Source organism: Colletes latitarsis, chromosome 12 (genome assembly GCF_051014445.1).
Source record: "Colletes latitarsis isolate SP2378_abdomen chromosome 12, iyColLati1, whole genome shotgun sequence".
Taxonomy (NCBI): Eukaryota; Metazoa; Arthropoda; class Insecta; order Hymenoptera; family Colletidae; genus Colletes; species Colletes latitarsis.
Window position 1 is genome coordinate 22,110,554 of NC_135145.1, and position 26,563 is coordinate 22,137,116.

Below are 26,563 nucleotides of genomic sequence, written 5' to 3' on the forward strand. Positions count from 1 at the left end.
CTGGCAGGAACGCGTCGCGTTTTTGTCCCCGCCGGAAGAAAACGCCAGCTTCCTAGATTCTGAGGGAAAGGGCGAGACGGTGGGGGGGGAACGTCTAGCCCCGAAGATACCGGAAACCGTCCTCTCTTCCGGGGTGATCCGCTGCTCGTCACGCGACAACGTGCGCCCTCCACGGGGGGGGACAATTGGATTGTTTATCCGGCGTCGAGCGCCGGGTCCCGTCCCGCGGACCATGCGGATCCCGCGCGTACGATATTTGTATCCGTCGGAGTGCTTCAAAGAGACTGTTTCGCTTTGATCGGCGGCGCTCTCGAAGCTGGAGAAGAAAGAAGAAGGCGAGGAAGAGGAACAGGCGGCGGAGAAGGAGGAAGAAGCGGGCTGCAACGACGCCCAGGAAGAAGAAGAAGAAAACGATCGTGCTTCGGTGAAGTGTCGGCAGAAGCGAAGACCAGATACGAGAAAGTAGTCGAGAGTGGACGGTCGAGGAGATCGGGTGCTCGATAAAGAATTTCTCCGGGGCGAGATCGAGGGAGAAGGACCGACCGGGTAATCGTTCGTGATAGGTTAGGAATCATCGCGGGTGCTACGCGACTTCCTGTCGCCCTCTGGGAACGGTTGTTCCGGCCACACGAACGGCCAGAGAAAGGAAGCAATCGGCAATTGTCCAAGACCAGTCCGCGGGGCGGAGGGGATGGAGATGCGCCTCGTTCTCGTGGCGATCTGCCTCCTTCTCGTCACCCCCATCGCCGGCTCTTTCTGGTACGTATTCCTTTGTTTACGGTCGCTCCTTCTAACGTCTAACCGGGCGACGAGTGACAGTACCGACACGGTGGCCTATCCGCCATATTTATTTCGTTCGCCTTAACCTCGAAATACGCGCGTCGATCAAACGAGCAGCGGGTACGCTCGCAATCAGGAATAAACCAGTAATTACGCGGAAAAGAGCGGTTAAACGTCGGTACTTTCCAAACGTGACGAACTAACGAGTGCTCCAGTTCCGAAGTACGTCATCTGGGTTATCAATTACGCGGGCCGCGTTACGCGTGCGCGCGGAATGATTAATGACGCCATAAATCCACCTTTGGTAGTTACTCTTGCGCTCCCGGTAAGTAAGACCTGTTCCGAGATTTACGGTTTCGTTTCGACTCGGCTAAATTGCTCGTTACCGTTACCGGGAAACCCGCCCGGACCTCCGCGACGCTCGGCGTATCGTCGAACCCGCGCCGCGAAATTCGTAACAGGGGGCACGTGACGCCACCTTCCGTAACCGCGTTACGTTACTCGTCGAGGTATCTCACCGGTTCAGTACAGTAAATTATTCCCCCGGTGGCTACGAGCGCGACGTGTGTGTACCCGAGTTTATTATGTAAACGTTTGTACGACGATAGACCCGTTATCGCAGCCAAGGTTCCAGCATCCAACCGTCGCTGCGTCTCGAAAACAGTCGCGGAAAATTCGAGACTTTCGAACGGTGACTCCTAACCTAACCTCCCACTGTTCTTTAACTCTTCGACGGCCGTTGTCACGCGTGAGTTCACTGTTTTATCATCGTTGGAATTTGTTCGGAATTAAATGTAATATGATATAGGAACGATCGAAACATAATTCATCTTTAATATTTCTCCTTGACAGTTTCCCGTCACTTTGATAGCCGTCGTCGTGCATACATGAGCTCACTGTTTCCCGTAGACACCATCGTTCGAATTTGTTCAGGATTAAATGCAACGAGGTATGGAAGCAATTGAATCATAATTCATCAAATTTTATTTTCTTCGTTAATAGTTTGCTATTACTTTGATGGTCGTTGTCACGTGTATGTGAGTCCATTGTTTCCCGTTACGATATCATCGTCGTTCAGGATTAAATGCAATAAGGTATAGAAGCAATTAAAACATTCGTCATGTTTAATATTCCTCCTTGACAGTGTCCTATCGATTGATGGCCGCTGTCACGCGTACGTGACTTTATTCTTTCCATAGCAATACTATTCGAATTTGTTTAAATATCTCGAAACCAATTTTCTAGGACACAGATGAATATGTGAGAGGCTCTGACTGTTTCCTACCGCTTTGGAGGCCGTTGTCACGCATTCGTGATTTCATTCTTTCCATAGCAATACTGTTGTTCAAATTCATTTGAATACAAATCAATTTTCTTGCGAGGGATGTTGGAAAAGACAACGTTGGAGACCTTTGACTGTTTCCTAACACGTTGACAGCCGCTGTCACGCGTACGTGATTTCATTCTTTCTATAGCAATACTATTCGAATTTGTTTAAATATCTCGAAACCAATTTTCTAGGACACAGGAGAGTATGTGTGAAGCTTTGACTATTTTCTAACACTTTGACAGCCGTTGTCACGTTTACGTGATTTCACTATTTCCCCAGCAATAGTACGAATTTGTTTAAATATCTCGAAACCAATTTTCTAGGATGAAGATGAGTATGTGGAAGGCTCTGACTGTTTCCTACCGCTTTGGCGGCCGTTGTCACGCATACGTGATTTCATTCTTTCCCCAGCAATAGTACGAATTTGTTTAAATATCTCGAAACCAATTTTCTAGGATGAAGATGAGTATGTGGAAGGCTCTGACTGTTTCCTACCGCTTTGGCGGCCGTTGTCACGCATACGTGATTTCATTCTTTCCATAGCAATACTATTGTTCAAATTCATTTGAATATCTCGAAATCAATTTTCTTGCGAGGGATGTTGGAAAAGACAACGTTGGAGACCTTTGACTGTTTCCTAACACGTTGACAGCCGTTGTCACGCATACGTGATTTCACTATTTCCCCAGCAATAGTACGAATTTGTTTAAATATCTCGAAACCAATTTTCTAGGATGAAGATGAGTATGTGGGAGGCATTGACTATTTTCTAACACGTTGACGGCCGTTGTCACGATTACGTGATTTCACTTTTTCCCCCAGCAATAGTACGAATTTGTTTAAATATCTCGAAACCAATTTTGTAGGTGGAAGATGAGTATGTGGGAGGCTTTGACTGTTTTCTAACACGTTGACGGCCGTTGTCACGTTTACGTGATTTCACTATTTCCCCCAGCAGTACCATCGTATGAATTTGTTTAAATATCTCTAAACCAATTTTCTGAGATACAGGGGAGTATGTGGGAGGCTTTGACTGTTTTCTAACACGTCAACGGCCGTTGTCACGTTCACGTGAACGAAATGTGTAACCGGTGGTTTCGTTTCGTGAAGGGCGAGGGACACAAGCGTGGCGGCTCGCGAGGTCGAGCAAATATTTGTCGACGATTTAAAGGGGATTTCTGCGCGCGACGTCGACACGACGCCGGAGTGTTTGATAAATATATTAGAAGGTCCGTGGTTTGTTTCGACGAGAGGTATTTAACAGGTATTTAAGCAGGTTCGAGGAACCTTTGCACGTCGGATGTTTTCGACTTTTTCGTCCGTAGGTTTATCGATCCGCGGCCGTTTCGCCCTCCCGATCCTCCAGGCTCGCATTCGAGGGCCGATTACTCGATCGGAACCGGATTCTCTTTCTCGATCGAGATTCCCCGGTTTTTTCGCGAAGGAATACTATCCTATCTCCGTTCCCCCCGTTTCTCCGGGCTACGGTCGATCCGTTTGGCTCCTCTCTCGTTCCGTTTCACGGCGCAGCGGAGGAGACACGCGGAGGAGCCGGACCCGGGACGATCCACGAGGACAAAGACGACCGAGTGGAAGAGTAAAGAGGTAAAGAAGCGAGCGAGGATGGACAATGGTCTCGCTCGAAGCGTCACCCGTAAATCTCGTTGAGCGCGTATAATTTGTAAGTCGGCAGCAGCCCCGTTTCGCCTCTTCCCTCTCGCCTTCTCTTTTCCTTGCCTCCTCCAAGCTGATCCTCCTCGCGTCCCTCCCCCTCGATGCCCCACGGGACCGCGGAACCGTCTCGAAACACCAAAATCCAGAGCGAATCGTCCAACGTGTCCTTCCCTAACAAAAGTGACCAAAAATCGCCATTTTTAAACGTTCTTTTCGTTTCTAGACCTATCTGTAACACTGCATTTATAAAACGTGTCGATTCGATGGGTCTCAGATTCCAAATTTTACGTTTTGGAACTTTGGAATTGTTATTTAGATTAGGGTACCTTTGGCTGTCGTGGAGGCCATTTTGGTTCTTTCGTTTGTAGATATTTTCATTTTTATAATGCTAGATTTATGAAATGAGGCTATTAGATGGGTCTCAGATTTCAAATTTAACGTTTGCAGACATTGGAAATATTATTTCAGTCGTTTGGGGTAGCTTGAGTTCTCCAACGACGACAGCCATTTTGGTTCTTTCGTTCCATAGATATTTTCATTTCTATAATACTAGATTTATGAAATGGAGCAATTCAATGGGTCTCAGATTTCAAATTTAACGTTTGCAGACTCAGAAAATATTATTTAAATCGTTTGGGGTAGCTTGAGTTCTCCAACGACGTCGGCCATCTTGGTTCTTTCGTTTCTATGACACTAGATTTACAAAATGCGTCAATTTGATGCATCTAAAAGTCTAAATTTACCGTTTTGAGACCCCGAAAATATTATTTAAACCTCCTTTTGAGGTACCTCGAGTTCTCCCAACAATGGCGGCCATTTTGGTTCTGTTTTTCACAGATATTTTCCTTTCTGTAACACTAGATTCATAAAACCTGTGAATTTGATGCATCTAAAATTCTAAATTTACCATTTTGAGACTCTGAAAATATTATTTAGATCGTTCGAGATAGGCGGCCATTTTGGTACCTTCGTTTGTGGGTTATAATTGTTTAATCAATGGTCAGATAAATATGTGACGTGGAAGCTTAGTTTATGAATGGATGTAACATTGTAATTTGCTGTTCGTTCACTCTTTCACTTTCGAATCGACGCTAATTGATCTACGCGACCTATACTAACCGCGTATGATCGAAACATAGCAACTGTCGAGTTATTACAAACGGTAACTTTCTATTAACCCTTCGTAATAACGCGTGACACTAACCTCAGAGCCATTATCTGAACATTGTACGTCTAATTTAACCTCATTATCAATATGTGTCCATTGTAGAAGCAATTTAGCATGATCAAGAAACTATTTCATTAGAATAACAATTCTCCAATTTATCAAAATGGGTACAATTTTCCTTCCAATTAATATTTCATTACAAAATTGGGTACTTTTTACTCGATAATCAGTAATAAATCATCTAGAATAATACTGTGCTTTAGCAACTCGAGTTCACCCATGAAATAACTATTTATAAAATAAATACTGCTATAAATAATCAGTATTTTATTATTCAAAATTTCAACGACATTTAACAGGTCACAATATTACTAATTATGTTGTAACTCGAGCACTTTGTATCGTCAGATTTTAATACTGTAAATAATTTATTATTATTAATTAATACCTGGAAGCATATTCTTTCTTGAGTCATTTATCTCGTCGTTAGTTAAGACATGATAGTAAAATATAATTGCTTGCTAATTCCAGTTGAAAAGCTTATTAAACAGCAGACGATTTGATAATGTTCAATTATTATCGTTCACCAATGGTCTCGTAAAGTTTTCTCTTAGAAGCTAAATATAATTTCGGTTATAGAAGGTTAACACACTCCGTTCCACGTTAATTCTGTGTGACTTTCTATTTAGACCGACGGTCCACGCGGCAGAACGTAATTTAAATCTGTATAATTTCTGTTTTATAATACTTACAGGCAGCAAACATCGTTATTAGACTCTGGGATTTTATTTATTCACGGCCTGCGCGAATTTAAAAACGTAATAAAGGTATCCAGAATTAAAGTAAAGTTATAAATTAGTGTAAAATGTTAATTTATAACGCGTACTTTAAATAATGCATAAAATTCACAAGATAGAATTATCAAGAAAAAATGGCTGACGTGTAAAATGTGCTGTCTTAGTAGTCGGCCATTTTTTCGTGATTTGGGACGTTTTAAGTAAGGTTAGTAACAAGTTTAATCTTACTTTCAGCTAAACGAGTTACGAGAATCGTGTTTCCTTTGTCCTTATTCTTCTGCTTGATCTTGATGGATCCACTGAATTTTAAATCTGTTTCCTTTCTTTTTCTATATTAATAATCAACGCAATTTCACTGGAGTATTAATTGAAAACTCCATAATGGCTGTACATGCAACTATAAGTAATATTTCAGAGTGGGATTAAATAAATTAAATTTTAATTATAGAATAGTGTCATTCCATGTATGTTATATTATTTTGAATATTTACTTTGAATATTTTAGAGTGGGATTAAATAAATAAAATTAAAATTATAGAATAGTGTCATTCCATGTGTGTTGTATTAGTCTGAATATTTACTTTGAATATTTTAGAGTGGGATTAAATAAATAAAATTAAAATTACAGAATAGTGTCATTCCATGTGTGTTGTATTATTTTGAGTATTTACTTTGTTATTTCATTTTATTAAACGAAAGTTAGACAATTTTTCACTCGAACAGTGATAGCAAACGTGTTAATAAGTTAAGGTTTGAGACCCAGAATATTTTCTAGGACAATCCATTATCTCTCTCGAACCTAGAACACTTTCAGCGTCCTCTTTCGACCAATTCTTAACATTCTGGAGAAAGTGTACGTCGAGCACACGTTGCGCGATTCATAATTTCCCAATCCGGAGTCTTGTAACTTTTGCGTCGCACAGTCTAACGCCGACGACCTAATTGCTCGTAAAAAAAATATTATTTTCCATCCAAACGTGGGTAAAAAAATTAAAATTTTAAATTTCTTACTTTCAAATTTATTTTTAAATAAATCCTCCATCCTAGTGTTCATAAAATCTTCTATTCGAGCTAAAATTCCACCTCAAAGTTGGCATTGTTAATCAAGTAAATTAATTTCTATACTTTGTATTTTTTCATTGTTTACAAAAATGTAACGTAGGAAGAATTTGAAGTCTAAATCATTATTTTATAGCAGATTTATTCAAAACAAAATATTTGGCCATGTTGATAGATGTCGACTAAATTAATTTCTATAATAGCGTTAGTATTATGTATATTTTTTCCTTGAAACTTTTAAATACACTTATGCATCGTAGGAGGCCAGGTAAAACAATTTAGAAGCAAACTTATTATTTTATTTTTGATTTATTCAAACAAAACATTCGACCACTTTAATCAACATCAATTAATTTCTATACATGTGCTAGTATTATATTTTCCCCCTGAAATTGATAAAAACACTTAGTACATCGTAGGAGGCCAGGTAAAAAAATTTAGAAGCAAACTTATTATTTTATTTTTTATTTATTCAAACAAAACATTCGACCACTTTAATCAACATCAACCAAGTTAATTTCTATAGATCTGTTAGTATCATATTTCCCCCCTGAAATTGGTAAAAACACTTAGTACATCGTAGGAGGCCAGGTAAAACAATTTACAAGCAAACTTATTATTTTATTTTTTATTTATTCAAACAAAACATTCGACCACTTTAATCAACATCAACCAAGTTAATTTCTATAGATCTGCTAGTATCATATTTCCCCCTGAAATTGATAAAAACACTTATGGAGGTCAGGAAAATCGTTATTTGACATCCGATTTGTTCGACAAAACCTGCAATCGTCGATCGAGTATTTCACTTATGAACGATCCAATTGCTCGAGACGCGTCTAGGGGTAATTCGTGGTGAAAAGACCGCATTGCTCGTCTCGGTGACCCACTAGTTGTCTCTCGTTCGGCCTCTCTTGCTTCCTCTCGCCTGGTGGCAACCTGTTCGGCGGGTCGCAGGTGGAAAAGGCGTCCAGGAGATCGTCGATCGGCGGTATCGGTAACGACCAGTTGCCGATAATACGATAGCGTTCGGTCGGGTCGCGAAGTCGGCCAATGAGCCGCGGTGGGCAGTCCACGGCTACCTTCTCCCTGGTTGGACAAACCCGATACTCCCACCCGATGCACTCTCTCTCACCTGGCCTCTCTCTTTCTTTACCGCTGCTTTATAATCATAATCATAAGAACGCGCAGACCGTGTGACGCGAGGGTCACGCGTTCCGCTTTGATACTCGTCCGCGATCCACGCGAATCGCCTCCTCGACGGACCTTTCGGCTCACTCGAGCACCAAGAGTTGCTTCACGAACTCGAAAATCACCTCTTTCGTTCGAAATCATCCACAATTGGCCTCCACGATCTTCTGTTAGAATCATTTCTAAGACTTTGTTTATTTATTTGTTTATTTAGTGTAAACGCGGTCTAGTCACATTAGTGTGCAGGAAGCGTGAAAGCAGTTATATATAATTCCTGAAATTTAATTTTTCTCTTTGCTAGTTTCCCAATTCTTTGACGGCCGTTGTCACGCATACGTGAGTTCACTGTTTTTCGTGATAATGTCATAGTTTGTGTTTGTTCAGGTTTACATACAGTTAGGTATGGGAGCAATTGAAACATAATTCGTTAAATTTAATTTTCCTCCACGGTTTTTACAACTCTTTGACGGCCATTCTCACGCATACGTGACTTCATCGTTTTCGTAAGAATATTATCGTTCGAATTTGTTCCTCAGCACATTCAAACACCTAGAATCGTTTTAGAAACTCGAAAATCACCTCTTTCGTTCGAAATCATCCACAATTGGTCTCCACGATCTTCTGTTTGAATCATTCCTAAGACTTTGTTTATTTATTTGTTTATTTAGTGTAAACGTGGCCTAGTCACATTAGTGTGCAGGAAGCGTGAAAGCAATTATATATAATTCCTGAAATTTAATTTTTCTTTTTGGTAGTTTCCCAATTCTTTGACGGCCGTTGTCACGCATACGTGAGTTCACTGTTTTTTGTGATAATGTCATAGTTTGTGTTTGTTCAGGTTTAAATACAGTTAGGTATGGGAGCTATTAAAACATAATTCGTTAAATTTAATTTTCCTCCACGGTTTTTACAACTCTTTGACGGCCATTCTCACGCATACGTGACTTCATCGTTTTCGTAAGAATATTATCGTTCGAATTTGTTCCTCAGCACATTCAAACACTTAGTATAGTTTTACAAACTCAAAAATGACCTCTTCAATAAGAAATCATCCACAATAAACCTCCACAATCGATAGATTTCAATCTTCTGTCTGGCAGGATTGTTCCTAATACAAATTTATTTATTCATTCATTACAGATGAGATCAAGATTATTAGTATACATAAGATATAAAAGGAATTAAGATATAGTTCATGAAATTTAATTTTTCTCTTTGCTAGTTTCCCAATTCTTTGACGGCCGTTGTCACGCATACGTGAGTTCACTATTTTTCGTGATAATGTCGTAGTTTGTATTTGTTCAGGTTTAAATACAGTTAGATATGGAAGCAATTAAAATATAATTCATCAAATTTAATTTTCCTCCACGGTTTTTACAACTCTTTGACGGCCATTCTCACGCATACGTGAGTTCACTGTTTTCCTCAACAAAATCATCGTACAAATTTGTTTAAATATCTCAAATCCATTTCTCTGAAGGAAGAGACAATGTAGAAGTCCCTAACTATTCCCTAATACCTTGACGGCCGTTGTCACGTATACGTGAGTTCACTGTTTCCTTAATACCATCGTACGAATTTGTTTAAGTATCTCAAAACTATTTCTCTAGTAAGATGTGAAGGAAAAGACACTGTAGAAGGACCTAACTGTTTCCTAATACCTTAACAGCCGTTGTCACGTATACGTGAGTTCACTGTTTCCTCAACAAAATCATCGTACAAATTTGTTTAAATATCTCAAAGCCATTAAGATCTGAAGGAAAAGACACTGTAAAAGACCCTAACTATTCCCTAGAACCCTGACGGCCGTTGTCACGCATATGTGAGTTCGCTGTTTTTCTCAACAAAATCATCGTACGAATTTGTTTAAATATCTCAAACCCATTAAGATCTGAAGGAAAAGACACTGTAGAAGGCCCTAACTATTCCCTAATATCTTCACGGCCGTTGTCACACATACGTGAGTTCACTGTTTTCCTCAACAAAATCATCGTACAAATTTGTTTAAATATCTCAAACCCATTAAGATCTGAAGGAAAAGACACTGTAGAAGACCCTAACTATTCCCTAGAACCTTGACGGCCGTTGTCACGCATACGTGAGTTCGCTGTTTTCCTCAACAAAATCGTACAAATTTGTTCACGTTCAAATACAACAATCGAATCCTATAAGAACGTCAGGGAGGCGATATCGTAAAATTGCAGGGACAATTTAAACATCTCTGAAACGAATTTTCTGGGAAGCACGAGGCCACAAAAGGTCGTAGGTTGGGCGGTCTTGCCCAGCCTCCGCCAACCTGCCAAATTGCTCTAGCACGTTCCGCGGCACGCCACGTGCGTAGTAACGGTTGTGCCGTAAACTCGTCCGTAGTGTATTTGCTCCCGATACAAGAGCGTATTTCGGTCAACCGGCGCTCGTAATGCTTATTTTCGCCGGCGAACGTTCCTCGAAGTTTCGCCGAGGATTAGTACACTCTCGCGTTCGTTTGTCTATTTGCGGTCGTAAAAGCTCGACCTTTTCGTACGTGGCAGGGATGCACGCACGGCGCCAACGTAAACACGGAAAACTCGTTTCCCTTTCGTTGCAGCCACCGCGAGCGAAACTTCCGTTTCATCCTCTTTGATTGCGGCGCGAAATCGCCTTTCGAACTTCGACTATTTTCTGATCGTTTATCCGGGGTCAGTTTCGATCCACGTCGCCTGGGGGAACGATAAATTTAGTGCTGCAACCCTCCACTCGCGAACGCACTCGATCATCCTCGCGACATACTCGATCCCCTGGACGAAAATAATTTTGTCCTGATTTACCGCCCAGCGAACAACATTTTCGAGATTCCTGCGTGAAACGAATACCAGAGCCCTCTACGTAATCGACTTTCGATATCAGAAAAAATGTGGTAGATCCTAGACAACTTTTAAAGCTCGAAAAGAAATTGGATTTGTTTTAAGCAGCTTCGATAGATAAATATATTAATTCACCTGTGCTCCGAACGTTTGGTATGAAAAAGCAGGGTTCCCCGTCGATCTATCACGCTCCGTGGCGGGAAAGATTGCTTCTGGCGAGCCGGTAATGGCTGCAACGCAATAAATAATGCGCGCAGCGAAATTGAATCGGTGCTCGAAAATATTTCCATCGCGATGGACGAGGCGAAAACGCCGGCACGCTAAAGAAATGCTCGATTTGTCACGATGGAACGCACGTCGATCACGGTCGGGTCAAAATATGGCGGGGCTCGCAATAACGCCAGTGAGCCGGCAATGACACGCGTGTTAGAAACGAAGCGGTTAACGACGAGTCCATTGACGGTCACGCGTTCTCCGTTTGCGCGAAATCGCCGTGGCGTGACGCAACCACGCGCACGAACCGACATCCTAACCTCCACTCCTATATTTTTCCCTTTTTTATTACGTTCGTGCGTCCCTGGGCCCTTTCGGGGACCCCAGGATCGGTGGATCCCATCTGGAAGTCGATCTTTTTGCTCCCTGAGGTTGGTAGACGTGGCGTCGTTAGAATCGGGGTTACCTTTTAACCTCCAAATGGGAGATTCGAGTTCCTTTAATGCGGGACCACGTTATTGGATGCTAGGAGACGCTAAAATGTATTTATTACTAGATGTTACTAGATCTAGTTACTAGAGCACACGGGGTGCATCGAGATTTCATAAAGAAATCGAGATCACTAAGTTTCTCGAATGGGGAATCACGTTATCATATGCTAGGAGACGTTAAAATGTATTTATTACTAGATGTTACTAGATCTAGTTACTAAAGCACACAGGGTGCATCGAGATTTCATAAAGAAATCGAAATCACTATGTTTCTCGAATGGGGAATCACGTTATCATATTCTAAGTAACGTCAAAATGTATTTATTACTAGATGTTACTAGATCTAGTTACTAGAGCTCATAAGCTGCATCGAGATTTCATAAAAAAACCAAGATCATTAAGTTTCTCGAATGGGGAATCACGTTATCATATGCTAAGTAACATCAAAATGTATTTATTACTAGATGTTACTAGATCTAGTTACTAAAGCACACAGTGTGCATCGAGATTTCATAAAGAAATCGAGATCACTAAGTTTCTCGAATGGGGAATCACGTTATCATATGCTAAGTAACATCAAAATGTATTTATTACTAGATGTTACTAGATCTAGTTTCTAGAGGTGCATCGAGTTTTCATAGCAATCTCAAGATCACAAAGTTTCTCAAATATGGGACCACATTGTCATATTCTAAGGAACATCGAGACATATTTGGTACTAAATGTTACTAGATCTCCCAGTTACTGGAGCATACACTAATTACTAGATCTAAGCTTCTCAAATGTGGAACATCAAGACGTGTTACTAGATGTTACTAGATCCCCAGTAGTAGAAACTGCCTACTCGTCATATGTCACTTTCAGACAGGGTAAATATATTTAACGCTGAAGAGATTACCCAAGTGCAAACACGGATCGTAACCACGAAATCCTAGTCCCACGTTTACATTCCGTAATCTAACCTCGAATATGTTTGTACTGTTTTCCCTAGCGTAAATCCACCTCTGAGCACGCCCCTTGATAAATGAAAAATCGCGCGTCGCAGGATCCAGCCAATAAAACCGCCCCAAAAAAAAGGGAAAAGTAATATTCGTCGGATCCCAGGTGCGGACGCGAAGGGTGGAGCCCCGGGGAATCGATTTTGGCGGAATGTTCGAGGGGGGTTCTGCGTTTCCCTAGAACGTTCCACGGAGAAGAATTTGAAATTGTTTCGACGTAGCGATGTATGGAATTTAAAGACCCCCGGCGCGCGTTATCCAAGGCTTACTCTAATTTTATTAGTGCTCTTCCGATTCGATCGGGTTTCATTAAGCCGCGTGCCTGGAATAATTGGCGGAGCGCGAGTACGCCGACGGCGAAACGGAAATAGAGGCGTGCACGGCGGCGTCCGGGAGCCTTCTTTCTTCCCTTTCGAGCGATCGAGAGCCTCCGCCAACGAAATTCCTGGAGGTTCTTGGGAAACGATGCTCGAAACGCAATCTAGGCTCGCGGTTGCCGGCTAACCCTTGGCACCAATTTGTTCGGGCATTCCCCAGCCGAGTTAAATTGGCCTTTTTACGCGAGCCGATCATCTCTCTCGGTACTTAGTTTCTTCCGTGCTCGAAACCGTTTCCTGGTATACAGGACACTCGCTGGTCGCGGTCAGCATCAGAGTTTGGAGGAGAAACATCCGCGAGACAATTTTATTTGAGGTTAACTTCTTAGATACTATGCTGTTTTCAAATTGATACGATAAAACTCGCAGAAATTTTAGTCAATTTCGAATAATTCACCTCTTAGAATACCAGATTAATTAAATTCAATGTTTATTTCACGATAGGTGCCTGTTTAATAGAGTCGTTAGACGCGAGGTGATGGAACAGAGATGATGGGGGTCGGCCATCTTTATAATACGTTGCACAGTGGATCGAGTTTAACAGATACTATGCTGTTTTCAAATTGATACGATAAAACTTGCAGAAATTTCAGTCGATTCTGAATAATTCACCTCTTAGAATACCAGATTAATTAAATTCAATGTTTATTTCACGATAGGTGCTTGTTTAATAGAGTCGTTAGACGCGAGGTGATGGAACAGAGATGATGGGGGTCGGCCATCTTTATAAGACGTTGCACAGTGGATCGAGTTTAACAAATACTATGCAATTTTCAAATTGATACGATAAAACTTGCAGAAATTTTAGTCGATTCTGAATAATTCACCTCTCAGAATACCAGATTAATTAAATTCAATGTTTATTTCACGATAGGTGCCTGTTTAATAGAGTCGTTTGACGCGAGGTGATGGAACAGAGATGATGGGGGTCGGCCATCTTTATAAGACGTTGCACAGTGGATCGAGTTTAACAGATACTATGCAATTTTCAAATTGATACGATAAAACTCGCAGAAATTTTAGTCGATTCTGAATAATTCACCTCTCAGAATACCAGATTAATTAAATTCAATGTTTATTTCACGATAAGTGCCTGTTTAATAGAGTCGTTAGACGCGAGGTGATAAAAATTACGTGGGCAGCCATCTTTGTTTTTTCAAACCGTAACCCTTTGCGCTCCAACAATCTTTACCGACGAACTAGTCAATACCAAAGCAATTTTGCGACGTGAAAATGAAGGAATACTCTCTTCCCTAACAAAATAGATAACTTAAATTTAAAACACGGATCAGAGATCGCAGAAACATCCGCGGGGAGGGTTTTGTTTGCTCGATTTCGCGCCTGCCGCGTGTCGTCGTGCCCAACGAGAGGATGATTTAGATTAAGTGCGCGTATTTAGCCGCCGCGGGCTGTTGTGACTTTCGACTTCCGTTGCCCGTATTTTTCCCCGTCTGCGTCCTCTTTTTTCGTCGAATTCCACCGCGGCGGAGGATCAACGCTCGTGGAAACGAGGAGGAATCGTGCCCGTCCTTGGAGCCCCGGGTTCCCGACTTCCGTCGTGTTTTCTTCCTATCCTCGAGGGTCTCGTTCGTACGGTGCGAGATATTCGAGGAATCCGGCGGCGGGCCCCTGGTTCGGGCGACCGTTCTTCTTCGACTCGTTCCTCTTCTTCTTCCCTGGAGCTCCTTTCGGCGGTCCGAGGACCGCGTTTCTCTCTATATTCTCTCCCTTTCCGGTGCTCGAGCGTGTACGAACCGACGAGGCGAGTGAGGCCAAGCAACGTTCGCTCTCTCGTCACTGTCTATCCGAGCAGACAGCGTGGAGCTGCCTTCGAGCAAAGTGAGTGCGTCTAATGAGGCAATAAATAAGTCGACCGCCCTAACCGGCCTCTCCACGCTTTTCGTTCGCGACGACGTGTCCATCCTCGGGTTCTTTTCTTGCCTCCGCGTACGCGGGGACAACCCCTTCCTTCCATCTAGTCCCGGATACCACCCACCCCATCCCACGATTCCCCTCCCCCCTTTGTTCGTTATCTCCGCTCGAGTTTGCTCCGTGGCCGCGTCCTCTTCGATCCACGTCGTTCCTCGTCAACCAGATAAACCACCGCGGGCGAAAATAAGTTACTCCGAAACGCAGGGACCCCGGGTTCTTGACCACTCCGATTCCGCTGACCAGCCGCTTGGCGTATTAATAGACGCCGGCGCGAAACGATCGTCAAACGACGCGACGTGTTTGCACTAATAACGTCGTAACGTTATACATACGTGCATCAGGCGAGAGGTGTATCGACAGAACCACGCGATCCTCGCGTTTATTTGAGTTAGGAGAGGTTAGCTGCACGGGTCGTTAAAGAACCAGCGCAAATATTCCACGGCTGTCATCCTTTGAACTGTTGTGGCCAGGACAGTGTCACGCAGCAGGGAGGCCCTCTAACAGCGCCCTCGTTTCGCGTTCCTAGCTCGGTTACAAACTAGGAACGCCATTTGTAATTTTGTTAGGATCAAACTTGCATAAATGTTAAGTTGTTTCGAATAATTCACTTCAGAGAAGCACGAATTGATTCGATTTATCGCGTGTTTCGCGATTAATGCTCTTAGAATGAAGTTCTAAGATGGCAGGTGATGGGGACAGAGATGACGAAGGCGGCCATCTTTGTAATCAGACGCTGCACAATAGATCGAGATTAACCCCTTACATACTATGCAATTTCTAAATATATAGGATAGAACCTGTAGAAATTTTGGTCGATTTTGAATAATTCACCTCGCAGAAGACAGGATTTATTATATTTACTGTGTATTTTACGATAATTGTCCGTTTAATTTAGTTCTTAGACGGGAGGTGGTAGAGCAGAGATAATGGGGGTGGCCATCTTTGTTTCTTCGAACTGTAACCCTTTGCACTTCAAGATTTCTTCTTATTAATATAAATAACTAATACCAGATAGAATTTTCGTGATGAGGCTTCTTTTTTCCAACGAAAACGTACCATAATTTAACGTGAAACGTAGTGTCATAGAAAAAGTGTTGACGTTGAACGTCTCGTTAATTCACAAGTTTGGAGGAGCGCCCGTTTCGGAGGTGGCTTTCGTCAGGAGAAATTGGCTATTTTTAGGGGGCCGCGTAAGAGCTAGTTCTTCCGTTAGCACGACGATAAGCCGCGACAACGAGCGTCGCGTCATAACTTTCGACTTCTTGGAAAGCGCGTCGGCTATTATCCCGGGCTCGTAAGAACTAACCGCCTTCGCCGCGTTCCCTCGCGGATTCCTGGAATGTTTCGCGAACCGTGATAGCCGCTCGAGCTCCTTGGAAGTCGCGATCGCGCTATCGAAGTCGCTTTCGAACGGTCAAAGTTCGACTCTTTGGTCGGTGGGAATTCAAAAGATAAAAAACATTCTTTGCGGTTCAAATGAGGTTCGCGAAGAAATTGGCGAGCATTAACAGCGAGGTAAAAGAAACTTTAATTTGTAACTGTATTCATCTTAAAATGGCGATCACTACATATTGAAAATGGGGTTAAATCAGGCTTCGAAGATGCAAATAACGCATATGTAAATCCAGAGTTGATTTACATCTAACAAAAATTTCAAATCGATCTAAAAAAATTATTTTTAGTTGCAGAGGTCAATTGGAATCATTTTTGGTCATTAGACGTACCCTCAAAATCCTACCCACTTTCGAGAAAAAAATTCGAGAAGGTGTGAAATTTTTCGACAAAATTCAAAAATTTCAAATCGTTCTGGAAAAATTATTTTCGGTTGCAGGGATCAATTTCAATCATTTTTGGTCAATAGACATACCCTCAAAATCCTACCCATTTTCGAGAAAAAAATTCAAATAGATGGACAAATTGCCGTTCTACGGCCGCAACTTTCGAACGTTAATAACTTTTTAACGAAGCTCCATCAACAAATTGGTATTCTTGATTTTCGTCTTATTTTGACCTCTAGAATCTCCCATTAAAATTTTTCCCATGGTTATCGAACACCCTGTATGCGATCTGGTACTTCGTACAACACAAAATACGAAAAAGTTTCTTCATTGTGAAAAACTCAAAATTCCAATTTATCCGTATTTTGTACATGTATGCGTAGTTTCTCTGTACAAATGGAGAAAAAAAAATCATTAATATCCAACGAGAAAAATAAAAAAATGTGCTATTTTTTAACATATTGTTTAAACAAATAAAAGTTTTGCAAATCTCTTTACGCCATCAAATTTGCCGTTTAAAAACATAAATTTCACCCATTTGAAGCACACCCCTATCTCTGATAGTTCCCGAGATATTCAACAAAGTATGTTTCGAACCCCCAACTTTGAGGGCTGATTTCAACCCCTTAAAGTGAATATTAGCAGCTACAAAAAAATACGTGTCTAATAGATTTACGAGAACTACATAATTGCGAAGTTTCATCAAAATTGGAGATTTACACCTCGAATTTTAGCTAAATATTAGATGAGCCCTGGTACCAGAGGACGCCATATTGTTTTTCTCTATCAAATTGCATCTCAACCACGAATATCAATCGATAGGTATTGACCCAGCTAGTCCGTAGGTAGTGCAGATAAATAAGAATCGCTGGTAGAGGCCTGTTTTTCAGCGTGTACGCGGTTCCGGTGTCCGGAGGGTTGATCCGTTATGGCGGACAGGGGCCCCCGGGGCAAGAATATCGACGACTCGAATGAAGTTCTTGCGCGTTGTTCACCGCCAGCGGGGCCGGATCGTCCCGCGAGACGTAACATGCGCCATATTTTGCTCTCCGAACGAGAGCAGAGCGTTTAGCCTTTTTTCCTTCGGCCTCCGCGTATCGCAACCGGCTCCACGAGCATCCCTCTTGCCGCGGCCAGTTTCGATCGTCTCCGTTCTGCGAGTTTCTCGAGAATTCCTGTCCGCGTATCCGACGTTCTTGTCCTCGCTGTTGCAGTCGCCCCGTTCCAGCGTGGAATCCTCGCCCAAATGACGATGTCACCGGTGCCCGTTGCTCCCGGCCGACCGTACAGCCGCGGACTTCTTCGTCCTCTTCTTCTGCCTTCGGTTCGTGCGGAACGAAAAGCGGCGGAGGCATCGTCTGCCCGCGAACCAGCGTCGTACACGGGCGCGAGCAACCGTCCTTAACGGAATTATTGCCATTAAGGTCGTTGCATTCCCGAGAGGCCGTCGTGTACGCGCCCCGGCATCCTACCGACGCAGAACTAATGATCTTAATTAACGTTTCGTAACGAAGGTCGCTCACGGACAGTCTTCCATCCTGTCCTCCGCCCTCCCCGACGGTTTCGTTCCTCTTCTTTCGATTCTATTCTTCTTTACCCCTCGAGGAACTTTTTTACTCGAGCATCTTGGTCCTCCGCAAGAGAGATATACGAAGTTACGTTGTTAGATACTGTGCAATGTTCGAAATGATACTTGTAGAAATGGTCACTTTTGAATTGTTCACTTCGTAGAAGATTAGATTGATTAAATTTTATGTGTATTTCGTGATATGTGTCTGTTTAATGGTAATCGAAAATGCGAGGTGAAAGGTGACGAGGGGCGGCCATCTTTATGAGACGTAAAAAATTTCAAATCATTCGGAAAAAATTATATTTGGATGTGGGGGTCAATTACAATTATTTTCTGTGGGAACACGTACCCCCGAAATCCTACTCAGTTTTGAGAAAAAAATTCGAGAATGTGTGAAATTTTTTGCCAAAAATAACAAATTTCAAATCGTTCTAAAAAAATTATTTTCGATTGCAGGGGTCGATTACAATAATTTTTGGTCATTACACATACCCCCAAAATCCTACGCATTTTCGAGAAAAAAATTCCTTAGCGAAAATGACAAGGCCAGAAATGTTTCCAATCTTCAAACGACCATAACTCCTATAATAGTGAGTGTATTTCATTGAAATTTATTTACGAACTATAGCTCATGGATGCCTACAAAAATGTATTAAACAACATTTCCGTGGACCGTCAAATAAACTTAGTAAAAATGAAAAACGAGTTTTTAAGAAAAATCGAGAGGGGGTTGTCGCAGAAATGTTTCCCTTCCTCTTCTTTCGATTCTATTCTCCTTTCCTCCTCTCTCTGGGACTTTTTTATGCGACCACGATCTTGGTCCTCCGGTTCGTTCGTCGTTCTTCTTGCACCTTGTTCTTCCCTGGTCCCGAAGGAGAGAACTCGAGGGATTGCTGGCCTCGGATCCCTTAGATCCGTTTCTCTTTTTGCTACCTTCCACCGAACAGTTTCTTTCGTTCGTTCGGTCTGACCGTTTCTGGCTAGTTCTTTGCTGGACAGCCACGAGCACAATGACTCGCGGATTTAATTATCGTAATGGCGTCCCTTGTCCTCTGATCGCGACCCCCTCGGAAAAACGGTCCCTCGGTGCACACGATGGCTCAGAATTTTAGGTTAGGTACCCACAGGCTACTGGAAACGGCTGCAAGAAATCCCAAAAGGGTTGTAAAGAATTAACAAAAAATTTATAGGGTCATACATAACTATTTTTGCAATTATTAAAATACTATTTTAAATATTGCAACATCTACACTTGCACTTAGATTTCAATTTCGTTTAGTGCAAATATCAATTTTTAAGAATAGTTTGTCGGTTCCATCAGCTTGTAGGGTTCATGGTCCTAATTTCGGGACTCTGGGGTTGAAAATGGCGCGATGCTGACTTCCGGTTTGTTCCAGGACCGTTGGAAATCAGGTGGTGATGGACCCCATGCTAATCTGCAAGAAAACCAGGAGACTGAAGGGCAAGATGGCGGACATTTGTCGCAAGGAGCCCTCTCTGCTCAAGGAAATCGCGAGGGGCGTCCAAGTGGGGACCAGAGAGTGCCAGTATCAGTTCCGGAACCGGAGGTGGAACTGCACGACGATCAGGAGATCCCTCAGGAAGATCCTACTGCGGGGTGAGTGACCTAACCTCGAACGAAAACCATCGTACTCCAAGCCTTTGTTACTCGAGCGATCCGCCATATCGGATCACCGCATTTAACGAGTTCCGATCGTTCTAAAAACTTACTAGAATCGAAGGTCTTCCTCCCAGAAAAAGTCCCCATTATGAAAACAAACACCAATCCCATCAATTTTGGCCGTTAATTCGAATAACAAAGGCTTCGAAGCGCCCAGAATCGACACAATGGACAATGCAGACTGGGGCCCAGCATTAGGCGAACCGGATGTCGATTACACACTTCCTTTGATGCCCCCCAGGTGGACCAGAGAAATCTTTTTCTCGCCTTGACATTGACCACTCTATCCCTGACGGATCGAATCGATCGTCGATCGAAGGGGGACTCGTTATTTTCGAATTAACCTCGATGAGGTCGGGAGGGAAAGTCTCGGAACGAGGGACGTTTTTTGCACGTTGTTGCGCAACAGCCCCGCACCATTAATCACAGAAATTGTTTGCGTACGCGTCGAGATGGCCGGCGAATGGCGAACGCTGTTCCGAAATCCATAGGCGGCGCGGTCGCGTTTTTTTAACGCTTCTTTTTCACCGCGATTCGCGCGGAAGGCGTTCCCTTTCGCGAAGCGTTCTTTAATTAACGCGGACGGATTTTATGGGCCAACCTCGCGCGCACGAGAGCTAGCAACACGCTGCTAAACTCACGAGAATAGACCTGATCGAGTTAAAGGGTCATCTTTCACAATTAATTACAAATGGTGGCCACGAAGTGGGAGATTTTTGAAATTGTAATTTTGGTTGATCGTGTCGATCTTCTTTGTTTCTAAGTGGCAGGGTAAATATTAAAAGTCGCGGGTAAATTGGGGTAAACAATAGTGTTTTTTAGTTTTATACGACCCTTTTTTATTTGTTTTTTAACTGTTTACAAATGAGATTATTACAATTATACTAAAAAGGATATCTGGATTTTTTTCAATAAATAAGATAAACAATACCACACTTTCACAGGATTTTATTATTTGCTTCTTTATTTCACGATTTCATGAATGAAAATTGTTGTCTAAAGATGATTATTAAGTCTCAAATAGGAGTTTATAGTCTCTTGCTTTCGTAGAAGGTTGAATTTCTTAATTATGTGAGGTTATGTTTGTGTAATAGCAGCTCAAAATGGAGTAGAGGTTCTTGTTAGTGAACGAATATATCTGAGCTGGTTTCAAACAATTTTAGTAGAGCAAAATGTATAATAAGAAAATGGTGGACAGTATATTGGGTGATACACTATCCCAAATCAGTAAAAATTAACAGAAATTAAAATTTAGGAAGTAATTTTAGGAAAGAATACAGGGTGTTCGGCCACCCCTGGGAAAAATTTTAACGGGAGATTCTAGAGGTCAAAATAAGACGAAAATCAAGAATACTAATTTGTTGATGGAGGCTTCGTTAAAAAGTTATTAACGTTCAAAGTTGCGGCTGTAGAACGGCAATTTGTCCATCTATTTGAATTTTTTTCTCGAAAATGCGTAGGATTTTGGGGGTATGTCTATTCACCAAAAATGATTGTAATTGACTCCTATAGCTAACAATATTTTTTTCAGAACGATTTGAAATTTTTTAATTTTGTCGAAAAATTTCACACCTTCTCGAATTTTTTTCTCGAAAATGCGTAGGATTTCGAGGGTATGTCTAACGACCAAAAACGATTGTAATTGCCCCCTGTAACTAAATATAATTTTTTTAATATGATTTGAAACTTTTTAATCCCATCGAAAAATTTCTGTACCTACTCGAATTTCCTTCCTATGGATGGATAAGGTAAACAATAGCACTTTCATACAATTTTTTTATTTACTTTCCAACTGTCTCTGTATAAATGAGATTGCATTAGAATGGAGAATTGTTAAATGTCTTCTTAAATGATTGAATTTACAACGGAAAAGCGTGGTCTCCAAAATGGAGGTTGGTCGGTTGTAGTGTCCCGATGAGCACTGGAGGCGCGCGTAAACGGTCGTGGAGGTAAACGGTGAACAAATTGAACCGTCGCGGCCCGTAGGAAAAGATTCTCACGCGGTTGGGTTAGCTCCACGTCGTGAGGAGACGAGAGGAGAGCGAACCTGTCCGCGTGGCTCCGCTTAGTTACCCGTCCGATGTATTAATTCCGGGTGATCGAGCACGACAACTAAATCGAAGACAGCGTGTCCAATAGGCCGGACCGCTCTCTAGGCTCCGCTATCAAGATCGGTGCCTTTTGGTAGCCTGACAGATTGACACTGTCCGTCGGATATTAGTGGCAATATGTTCCCTTAATTAAAGGCTTCATTGCCGTTGGCGAGTCGTCCTCTCGCCGGAACCGTTCCGTTTTTCGTCCTTCTGCCCTTCGTCTTCTGCTCTTTCGGCTCGCCCCGCGATCGAGAGATTACCATCGATCCTGTTAGATCCGTGATTCGAGAATATACGGACGCGTGGATTCCACCCTGGACGATCGATGATCGAATTATATCCGACACTGTCGGCGATGCCTGACGATCGGCGTTCGCCCGCTGAAAGATTCCCAGAGATACGCGGCGCTCTGTATTATTTCACGACTCGACGGGTTAATTAACCCTTAGACGAACGCTGAATCTCATTCTGCGCGAACTGGGCCCACCACTTGTCGATTTTTCATTTTATTACGTTGATTCGAAGATGCTCGAGTAACAAATTATTAGAACAAATATTTGATGACTTGAAGTGTTTTTAGTGAAACTTAAATTTATGGTAAACAGGGGGGGAAAGTATTGTATTCTTTCTTGAGGTTCTCTTACAAAATTTAGATTTTCTTTTTGGTAATTTGTGGCGGTTTAAAATAGCGTATAAATCAATTTGTATAACCTAAAGTCTTCCATTTTGTTTTGTTAAAATTGCTTGAAACTAGCTTAGGGTTGTTTGATCCAATACAACTAGAATCTTTACTCCATTTTGGATCGCTATTACACAAACATAACCTCACATAATCACCCAATCCAACCTTCTACGAAAGCAATAGACTATAAACTCCAATATGAGACTTAATAATCATCTTTAGCCAACAATTTTCATTCATGAAAACGAGAAATAAAAATAAAATCATTTTCATATATTCTTTCTTAAAATTACTTCCTAAATTTCAATTTCTGTTAATTTCTACTGATTTAAGATTGTGTATCACCCTATATACTGTCCACCATTTTCTTATTATACATTTTGTTCTACTAAAATTGTTCGAAACCAGCTCAGATATATTCGTCCACTAACAAGAACCTCTACTCCATTTTGAGCTGCTATCACACAAACATAACCTCACATAATCACCCAATCCAACCTTCTACGAAAGCAATAGACTATAAACTCCTATTTGAGACTTAATAATCATCTTTAGCCAACAATTTTCATTCATGAAAACGAGAAATAAAAATAAAATCATTTTCATATATTCTTTCTTAAAATTACTTCCTAAATTTCAATTTCTGTTAATTTCTACTGATTTAAGATTGTGTATCACCCACTATACTGTCCACCATTTTCTTATTATACATTTTGCTCTACTAAAATTGTTCGAAACCAGCTCAGATATATTCGTCCACTAACAAGAATCCTTACTCCATTTTGAGCTGCTATCACACAAACATAACCTCACATAATCACCCAATCCAACCTTCTACGAAAGCAATAGACTATAAACTCCTATTTGAGACTTAATAATCATCTTTAGCCAACAATTTTCATTCATGAAAACGAGAAATAAAAATAAAATCATTTTCATATATTCTTTCTTAAAATTACTTCCTAAATTTCAATTTCTGTTAATTTGTACTGATCTAAGATTGTGTATCACCCTATATACTGTCCACCATTTTCTTATTATACATTTTGTTCTACTAAAATTGTTCGAAACCAGCTCAGATATATTCGTCCACTAACAAGAACCTCTACTCCATTTTGAGCTGCTATCACACAAACATAACCTCACATAATCACCCAATCCAACCTTCTACGAAAATAGTATACTATAAACTCTTTAGCCAACAACTTCAGCCAACAATTTTTATTCGTGAAAGCAAGATATAAAAAGATCTGTTTGTAGCCATTTTCTCTGCAACAACTTAATAGAATCTGCTCCTTCCGGAGAACCACTGAGTCGATGCAGAGGAACAGGCCCTCATTGGACCGTCGTGGGCCCAATTTGCCTTCCACCTGGCACTTACGAGCCCCGGCTCAACCCCATAAAAACGATACCGCGCCGTAAAGACGACAAAGTCCGATTATATTGTGCTCCATCGAGGAATCGTAAACGTTCCGGCCGGCGGACCGCGTAACGAGCCTCCATCGCTAATGTAAGCACCCGCCATTCGTGTTTGCGCTGAAATCCGTTATTTTGCAACACTGTGCAAATAACAGAACGCTATCGATAACGAGAACTCCACGAATGCAGAAGCCCCCGTGTTTGCGTTGAACGGTTTTCCTCATTCCCGATATTCCATCTTATTTCGACTCCATTTTATCGTGTTTACTATCCTATTAGTCACCGTTCCCTGTTAATTATTCCTCGTCAATCTCATTCATATTTTAACAATGTTGACGAAAATAAAAAGTTCGGTTCTTGTATTCAATCGATAATTAATTTTTAATACATTATATGGTTTTCTATTTGCAAGATTTAAGTTATTATTCTTTTATAGGGAGTAGTCAGTCAGGGTATTTTAATTAGAAGGGTAACAAGTTCTATTTTTATGATATTTAGGACTTCATTTTGAATGTTTGTAGTTAATCTTATTTGGGGTATTTTAACAATTAAAAAAGGTCTCTATTTTTTATATTTAATTACCATCTAATTTTGAATAAATTTTCTCTATTTAGAAAATTAAATTTATCACTCTATTAATTATTTCTTTATTTAATAACTTCAATTTCTCATTTCCTCACATGGAATAGTGTTGTTATATTTCTCATATGAGTAACTATTTAATTTTAAATAAATTTTCTATCAATTATTTCCCCCATTTACAAAATTAAATTTCTAGCAGTATTTTTCACATGACTAATCAAATAATAAAACTAAAAATCCAACCGTACCCCAAGGATCTAAATTCTGGTGCCCCCCAAAATATTCAATATTAAAATAAAAATAAAAAATCAAGCTAGAGTAAAAAATTAGAAATGCATTATTGTCTACGTTTTATTTCACATGTAAACATTGAAAAAATTTCCAATAAATGTCACAGATTAGTCTGATTATCAGCACCCCCCACATTGCACAGTTTTGGGGTAGTTTTTAAAGCGTGGAAGGTATGAGATATCTATTTGTCCGTTGGTCGACCGACGTTTTCCATTCCATTCCATTTTTAGGGGCCAGTCGGGCCCCCGAAACGGTAGGTCGGTTCGGAAAAAGGTTGAACGGCAGGTACATAAATCCTGGCTGCCGGGTGCATTATTGGACGGCGCGGATCGATGACAGGGGCGGCGATGTGTTAACCGGTCGTTTCGGGTGACAATCCTCGACGTCGTCATTTATCTGCGACCCCGGGCGAAGACAGCTCGCCCTGGGAAGTCCGCAGCAAGAAATATACGACTCTCTGGCCCACCCTGGGCGAGGCCCCCCTCTACGTACACAATAGTCGCGTTTACGTTCGCGGGGGTCGCGGAAACTAAACAATTATAAACAGTACATACGCCTTTTATTTTGATCCATTGCTCCCATAGGTAAATAAAAATTTCAAATTTAATAAAATGTAGTGCATTGGAATTTTGAAGGGTTAATATGGGGGTGCAATAATTAAAAAATTTCAATTGTAAAATATTTAATGAAAGCTAGAGCATTGGAATTTTGGAGCAGGGTTAATATAGGGGCTGCAAAAGTTTTAAAATTCTTGCAATGACACGCTGCAAATATTTTTTTATTTTGATCCATTGCTCCCATAGGTAAATAAAAATTTCAAATTTAATAAAAAGTAGTGCATTGGAATTTTGAAGGGTTAATATAGGGGTGCAATAATTAAAAAATTTCAATTGTAAAATATTTAATGAAAACTAGAGCATTGGAATTTTTGAGCAGGGTTAATATAGGGGCTGCAAAAGTTTTAAAATTCTTGCAATGACACGCTACAAATATTTTTTTATTTTGATCCATTGCTCCCATAGATAAATAAAAATTAAAATTTCTCTAATAAAATGTAGTGCATTGGAATTTTGAAGGGTTAATATAGGGGTTGCAATAATTTTATTATTGTTTTAAGGACCATTGTTCCCATAGATGAATAAAAATTTGAATCTTAAAAAATTTAATAGAGATTGGAGTATTGTAAATATAGGAGCAGGACTTTTTATTTTAATTTGTACAATACATTTGGCAATTGCCACTCATTTGACAACAATTGTTACAGATCGATTGTTACTCTATTCTGTTTTTAACGATAAATATGGGTCTCCTAATTGTTATTTTCTAGGCCCCCAATGGGGGGGGGACACGGTGTTTAGAATAAATTTCCTCTCGCATGGACGACGTCTCGAATAAATTAGGCATCATCTTACAGGAATCCAGCATGATGAAGTATTCCTGTCGTGTTCCTTTTATTCGAAGTATTGAACATGAATCGCGTGGACGATACATCTTCTAAATACGTACCCTTGGCTCGAATGCTTCATCTCGGTCACTATGACAAACGCATTCCTCTGGAATACCGCTGGAAGACGAGCTCTTCTCTGAATCTCTGTGGATCCAACAGGTTGTGTT

The 26,563-nt window shown here is 41.2% G+C and overlaps 1 protein-coding gene across 2 annotated transcripts in view; it reads left to right on the forward strand.

The window, feature by feature from the left end:
- Nucleotides 1–206: 206 nt before the first annotated feature.
- Nucleotides 207–26,563, forward strand: part of LOC143348902 (protein Wnt-6) — a 50,530-nt gene continuing 24,173 nt past the window's right edge. The window contains exons 1-3 of one of the 2 annotated variants that reach the window (XM_076779627.1): nt 1,475–1,528; nt 1,633–1,729; nt 19,599–19,819. In XM_076779627.1, the coding sequence (XP_076635742.1) occupies nt 1,668–1,729; nt 19,599–19,819 (283 nt within the window). In that variant the 5' untranslated portion in view covers nt 1,475–1,528; nt 1,633–1,667. Of the gene's footprint in view, nt 760–1,474; nt 1,529–1,632; nt 1,730–19,598; nt 19,820–26,563 lie in introns of those variants that run through there. The other variant, XM_076779626.1, reaches the window with a different exon arrangement.